At 46.2% G+C, this 17544-nt stretch overlaps 2 protein-coding genes across 2 annotated transcripts; one reads left to right on the top strand and one right to left on the bottom strand.

Annotated features, from left to right (window-relative positions):
• Nucleotides 1–556: 556 nt before the first annotated feature.
• Nucleotides 557–4701, bottom strand: haus2 (HAUS augmin like complex subunit 2). The gene is made up of 7 exons (XM_085390506.1): nucleotides 4626–4701; nucleotides 4253–4339; nucleotides 3205–3303; nucleotides 1707–1776; nucleotides 1457–1589; nucleotides 1279–1387; nucleotides 557–737 (listed from the first exon to the last, which is right to left on the bottom strand). Exons 2-7 carry the CDS (start codon nucleotides 4337–4339, stop codon nucleotides 624–626), a joined length of 612 nt encoding a protein of 203 aa, XP_085246632.1. The 5' UTR covers nucleotides 4626–4701; the 3' UTR covers nucleotides 557–623.
• Nucleotides 4702–5522: 821 nt separating this feature from the next.
• On the top strand, nucleotides 5523–10883 carry lrrc57 (leucine rich repeat containing 57). The gene is made up of 6 exons (XM_085391962.1): nucleotides 5523–5685; nucleotides 7159–7419; nucleotides 9251–9386; nucleotides 9636–9904; nucleotides 10189–10374; nucleotides 10459–10883. Exons 2-6 carry the CDS (start codon nucleotides 7336–7338, stop codon nucleotides 10498–10500), a joined length of 717 nt encoding a protein of 238 aa, XP_085248088.1. The 5' UTR covers nucleotides 5523–5685; nucleotides 7159–7335; the 3' UTR covers nucleotides 10501–10883.
• The last annotated feature ends 6661 nt before the right edge of the window (nucleotides 10884–17544 follow it).

Raw genomic sequence — 17544 nt, 5'->3', positions numbered from 1 at the left:
TTCCATAATGGTTTAGTTTAAAATTGATTAAAATGAATGCAGCTGTAGTGGCGTCATCGCGTAACACCGAGCCACATGGACGTTAAAGGTTTAAATCAGCTGATCTGTGAGCAGCTCCCACGACGGACAGAAACCACACTTAAAAACGTGTACAGGAGGGGGCGGGGCTCTGTGGATAACCACCTGAGCCTGTTCCATGATCTCATCATTGCATCATGATTTCATCAGTGCAGCCCTCTGAACACACCTGTCTGCACCACAAATGCCTCACCTGTCCACTTTTACCTATGCAGCATCAGTGCAGGCTCTTTGAGAAACTTCAGCCCCCTCACGTTTTTTTTTTGTTTGTTTGTTTGTTTGTTTGTTTTTAGGTAGGAAGATCACATGCCCACACCCAATGACCTCACACAGCTTAAACATGCATTTCAGTTACAACCGATCAGATCCTCCCACACCTTCCTGCATGCTCAGAGTTTCAGCTCTCATTTTGAAACCAAGGCAGAGGTCAAAGGTTACCTTGTTTCTGTGTTGAATAACCAATCAGAAACTGCATATGGAAAATGTGAAAGATTTTATTGCAAACGTTTACTAGAATAAATTCAAAGTGCAACACATGATGAAGGTTAGGGGTCAGAGGTCACCAGGTTGCATCCATCAACTGACTTCCACTGAAGAATCTGACTGGACAAAGTCTCCATCTCTGAGGCCTGGATCAGCAGCTGGGCGAGCGAGGAGTCCTGAGAGAGAGAGAGAGAGGTAACAGTTGAGCTGGGATGAACTCTGCAGCCAATCGGAGGATGCTATTCAGTGTGTGAGAGACTGACAGGAAATGACCATGAACAGGGAGGTGGCCAAGGGCGGAGCCAAGAGACGAGCCCAGTCAACAATACTAATTTGTTTTTATCAATAAAGCTTGATGCTGCATCGCACAAAGAGTTTTTTCAGTCAAGCCCCGCCTCCCGTCTCTGACCCATTTCTGTACAATACCCCACATTGCTGATGTCAAACCCACCAGACTCCATTCATAAAACATCGGTTTTTAGCTCACAGAAAACAAACGTTTGCATTCGACTGTGATGATCCAAACTAATGAGTTCAGACCTCAGGGTGACACTAGCTCACCTGTTCTCTCAGGTAAATTTCCTGTTTTTGTGAATGGAGTCTGGTACACACAGATTCTCTCAGGTGTATCAAATAAACAGTGGCACACGGCTTTAGTTTGTCTGCGTACCGCGTGGCCTACTGCCATCCCCAAACCAGTGAGTTCGTGTGACTGACCAGCAGAGCGAGACGGTCTCTGGCTGTGGTCCTGCTGTCGGCAGCGCTTAGCTTCTCCTCCAGAGTCTCAATGAAGTCCATCATCAGCTTCAGGGACTCCACCATGAACCTGAAACACACCACAGACCGTTACAGAGTGCCACGGACCACTTTAATCACACTGAGCATCAGGCATTACCTGTGCAGGTGAGCGTGCACGGGCAGGTTGGTGCAAGCCAGCGGCTTCATGAGTCGCTGCCTCAGACTGTTCTGCTCTCTCAGCAGTTCCTGCATATGATCCCCGAGCATCTGCAGCATCTGGAACCTCTGAGCTGCAGGACACAAAAGCACCTGATCAGAGGGGGCGTGGCTCAGAATAAGGTCTGGAGTGAAGGTTGGTTTAAAAACATCGACCCCTCGAATGTGATGATGACGTCACCTGGACTCACCGAGGTGGAAGCTGTGGGCGACATCGGCGCTTTGCTCGTCGACCTGCAGCAGCTCCAGCCGCAGCCGCATCTGCACGAACAGGAAGCAAACAGGAAACAAACACCTTTACGTTAGCTGACACAGTCACATGACTTCTAGCCCCGGTGCAGTCACTGTCTTTTTAACACAGCTCCTGCAGGTAAAGCTGTTTCATTCACACAACAGCATCTCATTCTCCTGACCGGACCCACAGCGAGCGCACACCTGTCACCGCCCGCAGTCGACGCGCTTAAGACGTCAGTGCTCAAATCAGAGTTTCTGCGATGGGAAGCGTTTGGTGAGACGTGTTCATAAATGACACACCGAGCACGCCAACGTACAAAACAGGAATCTATTAATAAAGCGATACTGCTGCTGTGGAGATGCTAGCATAGACCCGCTGTGATGCACAGGACTAGTTACAAGATACAAAACTAGCTACTGGTTTCATTAACCTGTGAATGAGTCTGAAAGCTGCAGAAATGTAGGAATAGTTACAAAGCCAAGAGGAGGGACTTACAGCGCGTTAGGGGACTAGTTAGTAATTAGTGTGGATGCTGATTAAGCATCCACGGTATTGTTCTTCTACTTTTCATCTTCCATACGTTTTTCGCCGTCTATCTCCTTCACGCCGCTCAACTTAGAAAAACCATTCAACCACCATGTGTACTTGTATTTTTCTCATCTTTAACATTTATATTTGTTTAATTATTCAACTTTATTTAACAAAAGTTTACAATCTATTTCAATGGGAGAATCTTCAAATTCTCATTCAACTTACTCTCAAAACAAACAGATTCAAACTTTTTGAACTTTTAACATTCGTTCAGATGTTTTCTGACTCTAAATTTTCTTTTGTCATTACTCGGCTTTTTCAAATGCACATTTTAAACATGTTCGGCTACTTTTCAACTTTTTCTTCTCTGTGATCGTCAGCTTTCAGCAGTTCTGAACTTTTGTTTTCAGGTGAAAAATTCTGTATTTTTCAGTTTATTCAACATTTTTAACTTAACATTCAGCTATCAGCATCCACACTGCAGTTTCTTCAGAAAATGCAGAAGATACACAATCCAAAGTTTAATTAGCTAACCACAACTAGAAAAGGAAAACAACAAAGTGAAGGCGCCGTGAGCAGCCAATCAGAGACACCAGGATCCACGAAGCTGCTCCGTGGAGGTTCTTAGTCTGCCTTTAAAAACATGACGACTGTGCTCATCATCAGCACTAGGCCCAAATCAGAGGCTGTCTCTCACGGTGACAGAGCGTGACAGACTGCAGTCAGCTTAGAGCGGATGATGTCATCCCTCAGGAATGACATCATTCACTCTGAGCTGCAGGTAGGAGAGCAAAACAACGTTTCTCCTGAGAAAATTAAAAAATCCGATCTGGCCGACATCCGGCTCAGGCATCGAAGCAGGCGGGGCTCTGCACTCTGACATAACGTCCCAGCACATCCCCGAGACAGCTGCATGCACATACCTCATCCAGCTGCTTCTGCATTCTGATTTGGTCTTCAGCCTCCTGCAGATGAGAGGAAAAGACGGGGCCTGTACCATTGGAGGCGGAGTCTATTTCCTCCTGAGGACAGGTGGGACAGAAGCAGATTCAGATTTTAGTCACAAGCTTTAGTCTGGATCAGAACCGGATCACACAGGTCAACTCTCACTCAGATCTGAACCTGTCCTCAGACACCTCTGAACCGTGTAAAGTAGGGCTGCACGATTAATCGTTAGAAAATCGCGATCTCGATTCATACTTATGTGCATCTCATTTCCAAATGACAACATTAAAAAAAACAAAAAAAAAAGACGACGACGATTGTACCGCATTTTGATCCGGGACGTAATCTGCATGAAAACAAGCGCTCACTCTTCCTGCTCAACAAATGACAAGGGCGGAGCCTTATACCACGTGATACAGAAGCTGTGCCGCGTGATGCTAAAATTAGCAGGGAAAAAACAACGGAGAGCACGTCAGGGATGACGAGAGAGTGACAGGAGAAAATCCGTCCCGGTCAACCACCCAAACATCAATAACGGGAACCTTATACAGCGCTTCCCTATACCCGTCGAACTCCCGCAGGCACAAAGAAATTACGGAGGCTATTACTTATGACCTGACCAAAGATATGGCTCCCATCAACACTGTGCAAAACGAGGGATTTAGGAAAATGATCAACACCCTAGACAAACGCTACACAGTGCTGTCCCGCAACTATTTTTCTATTGTTGCACTACCTGCTCTATACACGCAGTGTCGAGCAACGGTGGAGACGGAATTTCAAGCAGTACAACATTTAGCGGCGACAACAAAACGTGAGACATTTGTTGTTTTTAATGTTTATTTATTGTTTTTATGTTCAGTCTCAACTGTTACGAAGTTGATGTGCAGTTAATAAGTGCAATAAATATTTATACTGGAAAAGAGAATCGTGATCTCAATTCTAAGCCAAAAAATCGTGCAGCCCTAGTGTAAAGCTGCTCTGACAGACCGCCTCAGCCTCCTAAACACTTGTTCGTGTCCTTACCTGAGACAGTGCTCCCACGGAGACACACTTAGAAAGCAGGCTGGCAGCTGGAGTCACGGAGAACGGAGACAAATCCCACTGATGCATCTGAAAGACAGGAACGTCACCTGAACCACACCAGCCTCAGACTCTGATATTCACCTGGACCAGGTGTTCAAACCTGAAACCGGATCTATCCGAACCAGAACCCTATTGGGTTCCAGCTCACAGCTCTGCGTGTGAAGGCAAGCGCCATCAAACTAAATCTCCACATTTTTAAACGGACTTTGAAGCAGCTTTAAAAGGCTTTTTTTAACGGACACACCGGCACCGTTCAGCTGCCTCTGGCGGTCGGTTAAACACAGTCTAGTGTCGGTTACCAGCTTTTTCTTACCGTTAAATCCGAAGAACCGAACCTCACCGCTGCCCGCCCGACCGTTTGTTTTTGCTGTTTCTCTTCTTCAGCGAAAACGTTTGGCGGCTGCTGACCGCAACAGCGACCCCTCAGGATCCAGAGAGATCTTTTTTTTTCTCAAACTTTATTGAAATTACAAAGTGAACAGCCAGTCATTCCAGTTCAGCCTGAACAGTAGACATACAAGGCAAATAAAAGTAACAATATACAGTACAATGAAATAAGAAGGACAAATAAATAAAGGGGAAAAAAAGGGGGGGGGGGGGGGGGGGGGAATGTGACAGACTTCATAATTTAGTACTTGAAAGTCGTGACAGCTCATTTGTTAAACATTTCTGAATGAATTTCAATCAATGATAAACCTTTTTTATTGGAAGTTAAAAGTCAAAAAGAGATTTTAAATAATATTCAATTTCAATCAAAAACAAATTAAATGATGGGGTTGAGTTTTGAAATTTACATTTATGTATATGGAATTTCCCTAACAAGATATAAAGATTGACAATGGCACATATTTTTTTTCCTTTAGTTTCAAAATAAGTGATAATGTTTTTCCCTTCAATTTTGATTTCGTATGTTGTCTTGCACAGTATATAATTTTCAAGCTCTCTCCAAAATGTAGCACTATATGAACAGCCATAAAACAAATGAGTAACACTTTCAAGTTCAGTTATACAAAAGGTACATTTTCTATCAATGTCGCAGAATCTTGAAATGTACATGTTGGATGGAACTAACTAACGTCTCTTTCTGCCTAATCCTGGACCAAAATCTGACGTCACACCCTGCTGAGGTCACATGACAAGAAGAAAGTCGTTCAGGATTTCAGTGCCGTCTGTCACCAGGTGGCGGCGTTGCAGCCCTGAGCGGGACTTTCATTAGAGAAGAAGAAGAAGAAGCAGGAGCGCAGAGTCAGGGCGGCTTCCGAGCTTCACTTTTCTACTGATCTTTATTTTTTGTCCTTTTATCGGATAAATTTAAGCACAGCACCTGGACACGCGACACTTGCACACTGGGGTCAAAGGGCGACATTGTGTCGGTATGTAAACAGAGCCGTTTCCGGTTGTCTCAACTGTTAACAGGGTGGCGGTGGCATCAATGTTTACAGTGTGTTTACAGTGAGGAGAGACTGGGGCCGATTAGGCTGCTGACGGTGAGTGTGTCACCTCTCAGGTCTCAGGTGAACACGTGACTCACCTTTACCTCCTGTGACAGCTGAAGGGTGAGCGTTAGCCTGCTTTAGAGAGACAGGTGTGTGAGTGTGGGTGTGCATCAGGTTGCCCCGCTGCAAGAAATTGACCACCTTAAATACCTCTTAAAGTCCACCTTAAAGCTGAAGCCCCTCTCTGCTGCCACAGCATTGATCTGGAACGCCTCAGTTTGGGGGATTTGGCGGCCCCTGTGGTGACCGTGGAGAACTCCAGGTGTGTTTAACACTACAGAGGAGGAAGTTTTCCCACAAGTGCGTTTACTGAGCTCAGGCTTCAACACTAATGCATTTTACACATTACTGGGGTGTGCTGTAGAAAGCCAATGATAAGTCCGGTTTCTTCCCTCACACTCATTATTGACAAAGCTGGGTCAGGACCACTGATGGTCAAATTGGGATAAAGCGGCAAATTTAGAAGATTAATGTTGTAAATTTAGGGAAGCCTGCCTGCCAGAGTCAGCGTGGTGCTTGGTGAAGTGCAGTTATTAACGATGCTAATGGTTTGTATGTTAGTTAGCTGAGGATTTTTAACGTGAATGAGTTATTGCAGGCCTTCTCTGTTATAAAACACCTTTAATCCACAGGGAGTGTTTGATCTGTTCATCTGTGCATCAACATGGGAAAAAGTTTAAATCCTACGCCGCCCAGCACAGGTGGATATTGATACTGTTTCCCTCAGCTCAGGTCAGGACGGGTCGCTTAGAGAAAAGAATCAGGGTTTTCAAGCCAAACTCGGAGCCTTACGTTGGCATGATGCTGCGGGACGTGGAGACAAAGCACGTCTGTGAGCTCAGCAGCAGCCCATGCAGAGCTTTTCTCTGAATATTCACTTTGTTCTTCAGTCTTCAGTTTCAGAGTGAAACATCTGCACGCTGCCTCTGTTCAAATCTCACTAATAAACACAAACATTCACAATGGAAATCTATAACATGGAAAAGATAACAGCTTCTGTTAACCACAAGCTGGAGAAATTTACATCATACTGGGAAAACTGGGTCAAATATATCACGCCTCATAGGCCAGATTTTATTTTTACAAACCAATAACTGTGATGTATGAGAGTATATATTTATAGGATCACCCCCTACCAACACATCCGGTTTTTTGGGGGTTTTTTTTTTGTTTTTTTTTGTTTGTAGGTTTGTTGGTTTTGTTTGTTTTTCTTATTTCGGATTATGTGATTGTTTCAATTGCTTCTATAGTTGTAAATATTCTCTCTTTATGACTCGGATGTAAATTAAAATACTATTTCGGTATCTAAGGCAAAAAAATAAAAATAAATAAACACAAACATGTTCACAGGTCTGTGAGCGAGGACACCTGAGAGACTGTTCACCTGCAGGGATTCACTGTCTGATCTCATCAATACCTGCTGACGAGGAGGAGCGCTGATACGGCTGTCAGCTGATCCATCAGCCTGTCTGGAAGGACTTCGGGTGGCCCTGCAAGTGGAGGGCTGGTACCTGGCTGCGGGTGCAGATGGGGAACAGCGCGCTGAAGTCTCACCTTGAAACCTCCCAGAAGACGGGAGTGTTTCAGCTGACGGGGAAAGGTCTGCAGGAGGTGAGTTGACTCACACATGCACAGAAAGATTTAAACACCCGTTTGACGCGTCAGACGTCTCAGTCCAGGGCAGCCTGTGATTGGACAGTTCTCCTTTCAGTTCAGAGCCTTTACTGTCATTGCATGAAACTGGAGTGGTATCGCCGGGATGCAGAACAAACACACACAGAAACGTGTTCACACATGTATAAAAACGAATAAATCAGCAGGTGATCACCTTTTCTACACCTGCCCAGATGGTGTTTATCTGCGATTTGCTGAAGGGGTGGGAGCTGGGTCTGTAACTTTTTTGTGCAGTCTTTATGATGCGTTGGAGTCTATTTTTGTGCGTGTATGAGGAGCTTGTGATACAATATGACAGCAGGCCTTCTATGGCGGAGTGGTTGAAGGATTCGACTGTAACCTGTTTCGCCTGCTGAGCTTTCTTCACCGTGGTGGTGGTGTGGGCAGTCCAGGAGATGCTCCTGTGTGGGTTCCTGGGAGTCAGGAATCCTGGATCCTGTCCACATGGTCAGAAGAAGATGGCCTGCTGTGTTTTTCCCTTTGGTGGCACTTTCCACCTACTGTGAGAAGTCAGGAACCGTCTTTAAACAGTTGTTAAAATCACCAGCAATGATGACGGCCCGATCCGGATGTATCTGCATCCGTTGGTACTGTGCAGCTTAGAGCCATGCTGACCTTAGCAACAGGAGCTATGTGTACTATTGTAAAAGCTCTGCAGCCGACTTGACAGAGGATAAGTCCGGGCAACTGAAGCTGTCGAGGACTCAGCTGTGTGTCCACCAGTTGTTATGTGTGACGATGCAGAGTCCTCCGCTTGGTTCTTTCCTGACTCTTTATGTGGTCCTGATGATGGAGAGTCCAGTCCAGTAGCTGGATGGTAGCATCGGGAGCCGTGTTTCCGTTATGATCGATACACAGCAGTTTCAGACAAGTCTGTTGGTGGCCAGCTGCGGTTCGATTTCGTCCATCTTGTGGATCGCTATCTGGCACCTCCTCATTTGTTTTTGTCTAAATCACAAAGCAAAAAACACAAAATGACAAAAAAAAAAAACACACAGAACTGGAGAGCTCAGAGCTGCAGCATGTAGGCGTACACTCGCCTAGGGCTGCTCAATTAATCGAATTTTAATCACGATTACGATCTGGGCTTTCAACGATCATTAAAAATGACTGAGCCGATTATTAGCCCCTCCCTCGTGCTTTACTCTTGCGCTGCTCCGTGTGGCAAATCGAGCGCACCTCTCTGCATTTCGAACAGCCTCACAACAATTAAGAGGACCCGAGGGAAGCTCGGAAAGCTAAGCAGAAGTTATTTGGAGAGGAGAGTGACTGCCGTTGGTTGAAAAGAGAGGTAAAGAAAACTTCAGTGGTGTGGAAACATTATGGGTTCGTGGAGTCAGACGTGGATCAAGTAGACACAGTGTGTAAACTTTGCTATGGTGTAGTTGCTGCACCACAGAGCAACACTGCAAAGTTCACTAAACATAGATGTTTACATTTTTCATTCATTTTTTATATTGCAAACATTTGCACTGTTATCAGTATTTGCACACTATTTTATATTATTTTTTGACAATCTTTAAAGTCATTATTCAATACATTGTTATTGTTAAATAAATATCGTCAAATAATCGAGATCTCAATTTCAGTGAAAATAATCGCGATTATCATTTTTGCCATAATCGAGCAGCCCTACACTCGCCACCATTAGAGTGTGACACCCCAGGGCCTGATCATACCAAGCTTAACCTATACAAAACAGACAGCGTCCCGAGTCGCCTGTCCCGCTTGTCCTGAGTTGCCTGTCCTGGTCTCGGTCTGCTTTCAGTTTCCAGAGGAGCTGCAGAGGCTCACGGCCAACCTGAGGACGGTGGATCTGTCCGGGAACAAGATAGAGGTCCTTTCTGCCACCATCGGAAACTTCCCCCAGCTCAAGAGTCTGACGCTGAACTCTAACCGGCTCGGTGAGTGTTCGACCCGCAGCAGTTATACCTTTACACCTGTGTTTTAAAGCTAAGCAAAAAGCAACCACATTATTGTTTCAGCATTTGATTTGTTCTCTTTGGATGCTTTTTTTAGTTTAATTTAGGGTTGGAACGACTTAAAAATCCCCAGATTGTATGTCTTTAGATCCGGTTTAGCTGCAGAACAAACCGGATCCACCCCGATGCTCAGACCTGTGAGACCCGGTTGTGTTGTGGTTCTGTTTTCAGCTGGGATTCCCTCTGAGATCGGGAAGCTGAAGAAGCTGGAGACCCTGAGTCTGAATGGAAACCGGATCCAGCAGCTGCCCCCCACTCTGGGCCAGCTCAAAGCCCTGCGGACCCTCAGCCTGGCCGGGAACCAGATTTCAGAGTTCCCCTCCGGACTCGGAACGTTGAGGCAGCTGGACTTGCTGGATCTGTCCCGAAACAAGATCCAGAACGTCCCTGCAGAGGTGTCCGAGCTGCAGGTCATCGAGATCAACCTCAACCAGAACCAGGTCTGTAAGTCCACCAAAGAACCAGAACCAGGAGGAAAGCCTGGAAGGGCTGACCCTGTGCTGTCAATTCACCCAGTATTAAATATCAGTTTTACTTATAAAGCACCACAACAACAGTTCTCCAAAGGTGCTTAATCAATCAGTTATCAATAATTACTGATCGGTCACTCCATGACGTCTCCCACAGCTTTCTATCCCACAGACTTCCAAGGAGGTTCTGATAATCCCAGCCCGGGTCTGGTGTTGTTCCTCTGTACTAACCCGGTCCTCTATTCTCGGTCCAGATCTCGGTGGTGTCGGCGGAGGTCTCCCGCTGTCCCCGTCTGAAGGTCCTCCGCCTGGAGGAGAACTGCCTGGAGCTCTCCTCCATCCCTCAGTCCATCCTGAACGAGTCCCAGGTGTCCCTGTTCTCGGTGGAGGGAAACCTGTTTGAGGTGAAGAAACTCCGGGACCTGGAGGGATACGATCAGGTCAGTGCTGCGGTCTGAGACCAGATCGAGTCCAAGGCTGCGAGTCCTCCTGCGGTCTCTGATGACGCTCTGTTTCCTCCTCAGTACATGGAGCGTTTCACGGCCACAAAGAAGAAGTTTGCCTGAGAACCCTCAATGCAGAGTCTGGATCTGTGAGGTTCACCTGGAGGTGGGCTCGGCTGAAGCTCCGCCCCTCTTACCCCTGCACTTCCCACAGCTGCTGCTTCTGCTGCTGCTAGAAACCAGACTACAGCAGCCGGGACTCCTCACAGCGCCCCCCAGAAATCCAAACCTCCAGAGCACCATGGAGACAGGACAGGTTTCACGACACTGAAGAAGAGGACCGGTGCCATGTTTGACTGCATCAAACTTTATTGTTCACTCAGTCATGGACAGAGAAAACAGTGCAAGTGTTTAGTTAACCTTGTAGAAACATGCTTTGTAAAATGTCAGCAGCCGGTTGATTGATTATTAATTATTAACAGCTATTAAAGACGTCTAAAACAAAACGTGTGTGTGTGAAGAGTTAACAGCTGGAAGTTTCCAGATGTTTTCTGTGTCTGAGTAGCCGTTTCCTCAGCTGTAATCAATATAAACTACTAATGAAGGACCTAATCAGATGATCAATAATAAACAGAATGATCCTTTCATGTTAACTGGCCCAGCTGATCTGACAGTAATGGAAAAGTCAGTAAAGTTTGATTTTTGAGGTGCGGTGCGCGGCAGGAAGTTCATCTTAAGTCTTCTTCTTCTGTCTATTTAAATGCTGAAGACTAACACGCAGAAGGCTGTTAATCCCTCTGTGGTTTAAGCTCCGCGCTAATGACTGCTCAGCCTGTGCCAGCTGTCAGATGAACATCTCTCGTCCCATATTTAGGAAGCAGTCAAACTTCTCTTTTCCTGCGTGCTGATTGGTTCTCCTTCCCACCAGACGCCCGGGTCCACCTGAGAAAATTCTTTGGTAAAGAAACACCTTTTATTATTACTGATGGAGAATTTCACTTCCTTTTAATAAAAACTCAGTTAAAGGGTGACGTCCCACCAAGCATGCGAGCTTATGAAGCGCGAGCAATACGCCGGAAAGGGGATCCCAAATGGGTCGCTGCGCCGTTAAAGAGAACGGGTGTGTCCTGCACCAGAAACTGGTAGAAACATTGCTTGCAGACATCATCAGAGAGCTGCCGCATCAATAATACGGCTCTCCCGTTCCTCCACATCCTGCTGGGCTGAGATCCGTGACTGAGGGGGCCATCTGAGCTTTGACACATCAGAGGATGAGATGGGCAGGCAGGCTGTGTCCCAATCCAGCGACCGCAGCGCTTCCTAGTACGCGCACTTCGCGGAAATGGGTCTGGCCTTCGTCGCGCTGGCCAGGTTGCCTAGCAACCATGATACTAACAGCTGGTGTGACAGAAATGAAGGAGAACAAAATGTTTTGTTGTTCGTTCATGTTTTATGACATCACTTTGATTAGTTGAGTATCTGAGGCTGAGACCACAGGACTGTAAAACATGATTGTTGGGCTTCATTCCTGTGCTGAACAGTCATTTAAGATTAGCTAGTAAATAACAATTAGCTAATGTTGTTCATGAGACTAAAGTCATCTCACTGTGGTAATGTAAATATAATATGGCCAATATTATAGTTATTGTCAGATTATTATGATATATTACAGCAGTGAGCCTGAACTCTGTGTCAAATACTGAGCTTGTGGAGGTAAGCATCAACGACACAGAGCTCTCAGTTCTCACTCCTTCTTTATTCGTCTCCAACATCAACTGCGCATATCGCGCCACAAAACACAGGGACATACTTCCTATACACTGGGTGTGAGTGGAGCCCTCTAGTGGTCCACCACACATGCGCCCCCCCCCGAACACCCAGCAGAACTAGTCCAGGACCCGGGGCTTAAGCAAACGGCTGGAACGGCTGAACTGAACAAACCGCCGCCCATTCTTTCACCGTCTTGCGAAGACCCAGCCAAACAAACCTGACGCTGACCAGCTTGACCGAAGCCCGGGCGCCGGGATGAGAGAGGGCATGCACCAAGTCAAAAACACGACGACGCCACGAAAGGGGAACCACCGGGCAGGGGTGGCCGGTGGAAACGTCGCAAAGAAGGTGCGGACCGCCGTCCCACACCGGGGTGTCCTCCAGCACGAGGCCCGTTTTTGTTGACTGAAGGGCAAGGACGTCCGGGTCAGCACGTTGCTCGGCGGCCATGGCAGCGTAGTCAATGCCGACATACACCGGAGAAACCAACACACGTGAGAGACAGTCAGCGACGTGATTGGACTTACCAGCCACATGCTGAATGTCTGTGGTAAACTCTGAAATGGCTGCCAACTGGCGCTGCTGGCGTGCGCTCCATGGGTCAGAGACCTTGGACATCGCAAACGTCAAAGGTTTGTGGTCAACATACGCAGTAAAGTTGCGACCCTCAAGGAAAAAATGAAAATGTCGTGTCGCGAGGTGCAGGGCCAGCAATTCCCTGTCAAAAACACTGTACTTGCGTTCAGCATCCCGGAGCGTACGACTGAAAAAGGCGAGCGGTTGCCAGAGATCTGAAACCCGCTGTTCCAACACCCCACCCACTGCCACGTCAGAGGCGTCGGTGGTCAACGCGGTCTCCGCCGACGGAAGCGGGTGGGCCAGCAGGGCGGCGTCAGCCAGCGCAGACTTGGCTGCGGAAAACGCACAGACGTGTTCCGGCAGCCAGTCAACCGGATCTTTGACTGTTTTACCTTTCAAGGCAGCATAGAGTGGCTGTAGCAGGTGGGTAGCTCTGGGGAGAAAGCGGCTGTAAAAATTTATCATCCCCAAGAACTCCTGCAACGCTTTAACCGACGTGGGACGCGGGAAAGCCGAAACAGCCTGGACTCTGTCGGGCAACGGAACCACACCTTCAGCGGAAATGCGGTGCCCGAGGAAATCCAGAACAGGCAACCCAAACTGGCACTTGGAAGGGTTGATGATCAGGCCGTGCGCTGCCAAACGCTGGAAAACCTGGCGCCGATGGGACTCGTGCTGGCTCACTGAGCAGCTGGCCACCAATATATCGTCCAGATAAACAAAAACGAATGGCAGCCCACGCAAAACGGAGTCCATCAGCCGCTGAAAGGTCTGGACGGCACCTTTCAGGCCAAACGGCATGCGCAAAAACTCGAACAAGCCGAAGGGGGTAATGACAGCGGTTTTAGGAACGTCTTCGGCGCGCACGGGAACCTGGTGATACCCCCGCACCAAGTCAATTTTAGAAAAAATCGACATTCCGGCGAGATTGGCAGAAAAATCCTGAATGTGGGGGATGGGGTAACGGTCATTCTCCGTGGCATTATTTAAACGGCGGAACTCTCCGCATGCAACAAACACAGCAGTGCTACTAATCCAAAATACTCAAAGCTTCATAGAACTGAAACAAACATTTATTTTTAGCTCCATTCTGCTGCTGATACATACTTTAGGTTTCTGAACATTAAACTTGTCATTCACCTCATGCAGCGTTCCCTCTCTCACCTCGAGACCGCTGGGAGCACTGTGAGAATCATGTTCTTTGATTTCTCCAGTGCCTTCAACATCATTCTTCCCATGGTCCTGAAGGACAAGCTGGAGAACTCTGGAGTGGACCATCATTGCAGAGTCGTCAGAGAACTTCTGCAGGAAGCACTGGGTGGAGTTGTGGGAGAAGTCTGCAGTGTAGATGGTGAAGAGGAACGGTGCCAGAACCGTTCCCTGTGGGGCCCGCGTGCTGCAGACGACCCTGTCCGACACACAGCCCTGAGTCCTCACATACATATTGCTGTAATTGTTTATATGCTTTATATATTCTGAGGTAAGTTGATCTATAGTGTTACATCACATTCTATAAGGATGTTATGTGTTCGGATACTTTCTGCCCAGTTTGACCCATTTAGCAGAAGTCAGCCTGTTTAAGGCTCTGATATCTATTCTGTATGACTTAAAGCAGTTATGACATGGTCTGATTTTCTCACCCAATAAAGGAATATTTCATATATCAGTCTACTCTTCATTCTATCAGACACAGTTATCACAGCTCGTACATTTTCTTTTTACACATATATGTAAGCATTGAGCCAAATTCAGTAATGCCAGCATACTGAAGGAACGACATTTGTCTCTTATATATAATACATCTATAGATACACTGTCAAAGATACTTGAGTGTCTTTGAGTGAAGATTTAAGGTGACAGGAAATATAAATAGCTGCAACTTGAATCTTTACTGAAGCTCAGTATTTGGCACAGAGTTCATGTTCACTGCTGTAATATATCATAATAATCTGACAATAACTATAATATTGGCCATATTATATTTACATTACCACAGTGAGATGATTTTAGTCTCATGAACAACATTAGCTAATTGTTATTTACTAACTAATCTTAAATGACTGTTCAGTACAGAAATGAAGCCCAACTATCATGTTTCACAGTCCTGTGGTCTCGGCCTCAGATACTCAACTAATCAAAGTGATGTCATAAAAAAAATGAACGAACAACAAAACATTTTGTTCTCCTTCATTTCTGTCACACAAAGCTGTATGAAACGTTTCCAGCTGTTAGTATCATGGTTGCTAGGCAACCTGAGTAGCGCGACGCAGGCCAGACCCATTTCACAAGCCTCTCACTTCCGCACTTCGTAGTACGCGCCGTACGTAGTCCACGAAGTGCGTGTACTTCAAGCGTGCGGTCGCTGGATTGGGACACAGCCTGTGTGAACCTCAGCCTCAGTTCCTGTTCTTACAGGAGTGACACTGAGCTGCTGCTCTGCGATTGGCTGATTGCATGTTTGTGTTAGCAAGCAGCTATATGACTTTAACATTTATCAGCTGTTCACTTCATAGATCACCAGAAGCTTTTTATAACGAGCCTGTTTGTTTGATAATGTGCTTTATTAGTGACGGTGGATTTCTGCACACCCACCACACCCACACCGGGGAACATCCCGGGAACTGACACTGAGATAGTGGACTCTAATAAGTACCTGGGTGTTCACCTGAACAACAAACTGGACTGGAGTAAAACACTGATGCTCGTTACAGGAAGTGTTGAGTGGACTCTACCTGCTGAGGATACTGAGATCTTTGGACTGCAGTGGGCGCTCCTGAAGACCTTTTTTTTTTTTTTTTTTTTTTTACCTTCATGGTGTTGTCTGTTGGAACAGCAGCTCGTCTACAGCTGAGAGGAAGCGGTTGGATAAGAAGGCCGGCTCTGTCCTTGGATGCCCCGTCAACCCAGTGCAGGGGGTCGGGCAGTGTCTCCACCCCACGCCTGACGCTCACGCTGCAGGTCCTTCCTCTCAGTACCTGTTAGACTTTATAACCATCAAACACAATAAGTTGTTTACATCCTGCTGGTATTTGCAGTTTTTCCATTTTCTGTAAGTAGTTATTGTTGCTTTTAAGCGCTTTAGAAAAGCTTCACATTTCTTTGGCCCAGACTAAGCTATTCATAAGTATTCATTTTTTCATGTTGTAAGTTTGCCCAGTTCGTTCTCGTTCTTTATTCGTTCCTTCTGTGTAAATGGACTTTTCTGCTCTCCCGGAACAGTCGGAGCGCTTCACAACATGCCAATTTCCCCAATGAGGGACAATAAAGAATATTTCTACTCTGTTTCTGTCATGGTCCTGGGTCGTTGACCCAGCGTTTTGTGTTTTGTGATTATTTCCCTCTGTTCTAGTTATTCTGTGTCCTCCCCCCTTGTGTCCGGTTCGGGTTCTAGATTTCCTGTTTTGTTCTGAAAGTCTGTGTCTGTTGTCATTGTGTTCAGCTTGTGTCCTCCAGTCATCATGTGTATTCAGATCAGCTGTTCTTCCCTCCTGTGTGCGATTACCCGATTACCGTGTGTGTGTATATAGTGGGTGTCGGTCTGTGTTCGTTGTCGGCTCGTCTGCGTTCTATGGTGTTCCTGTCTCTGCCCCGCACCCCTTTTGTATGGTCTCAGGTTTGTCATTTAGTTCTCCCAGTTTAGGTTTCTTCAGTCGTTTTGTCATGCCTCACTGCCTGTTTCTGCCATTGTCACTTTGTAAATAAACATCACTCGTATCATCAGTCACTGCTGCATTTTGGGTCCTCCCTTTCCTCCACACCACACGGCTCATTCCGCCAGCCGTGACAGTTTCTACACAAATAGATGGACATTCATTAAAGGTACAGGTCAAGGACAAGTTTATTTATACAACACATTTCCAAACAGTCCATGTTGCACAAAGTGCTTCAAAGTGTAAAATGCCACCAAAACAAAAAAATAAAACAATGATGTAGTAAAATATAGAAAAAACAAACAAGTAGATGAAATAAGTCAATAAAAACAACTAAAATAACAACCAAGGCTGTCAAAACCAAAATATTTAGGTCAAAGTGTGTTAAAAGGCAGAGCATAAACATGTGTCTTTAGTAATGATTTAAACTGTTAGAGTTTGTGCAGATCTGATCCCATAAAGATTATTCCAAAGTGTGGGACCTGCCACACAGAAGGCTCTGTCACCACGAGACTGAGGTTTGGTCCGTGGAATGAATAGCATTTGTTTTGAACTCTGGAGCATAAATAAACAGGAGCTCAGACGAGTGAGAGGCGGCTCGGCTGGTAAGTGCCTTAAAAACAAAAGTAAGAGTTTAAATTGGATCCTGTGAGAAACAGGGAGCCAGTGTAGAGGCTAAAACTGCAGTTACGTGCTCCAGTTAGCAGCTGCATTTTGGACGAGCTGTAGACGACAGGAGGCCTGGGCCCTATTTCAGGAAGCCGGTTTAGAGCAAAATCTGAGTAAGTATACCCTGAGTTAACGAAAACTCTGGGTTTTCGGTTTCACAAAGCGAGTTTAGATTAATTCTGAGCGAGTTACTATGACAACACACTCCGTGAAGCTAACCTGCCCCCTAGCAGGTTTACTTCAACTAACCCTAACTTTCTCCGCCTCTTTGTCGGAAACCAGACTGTAGGAAGTGTCAGACATGGCGTGTCCCTTCCTTGAAGAGCCAGTAGATGTTGAAGCCCAAATTCTCCGCAGAGCTCTCCGCCGGGAGAGAGTGATTAGAGCACGTTTGGACATTTTATCATTTCCTGATGATTTTCTGTGTGAACGTTACCGTTTTTCAGCACAATCTATAATTGATTTGGATAACATCCTCAGGCCTAATATTGCTCATGTG

Source organism: Rhamphochromis longiceps, linkage group LG19 (assembly GCF_057381845.1).
Source record: "Rhamphochromis longiceps isolate RC_006_pf linkage group LG19, R_longiceps_female_GT1.1, whole genome shotgun sequence".
Lineage (NCBI taxonomy): Eukaryota > Metazoa > Chordata > Actinopteri > Cichliformes > Cichlidae > Rhamphochromis > Rhamphochromis longiceps.
This window is presented reverse-complemented; position numbering and strand designations above follow the sequence as displayed.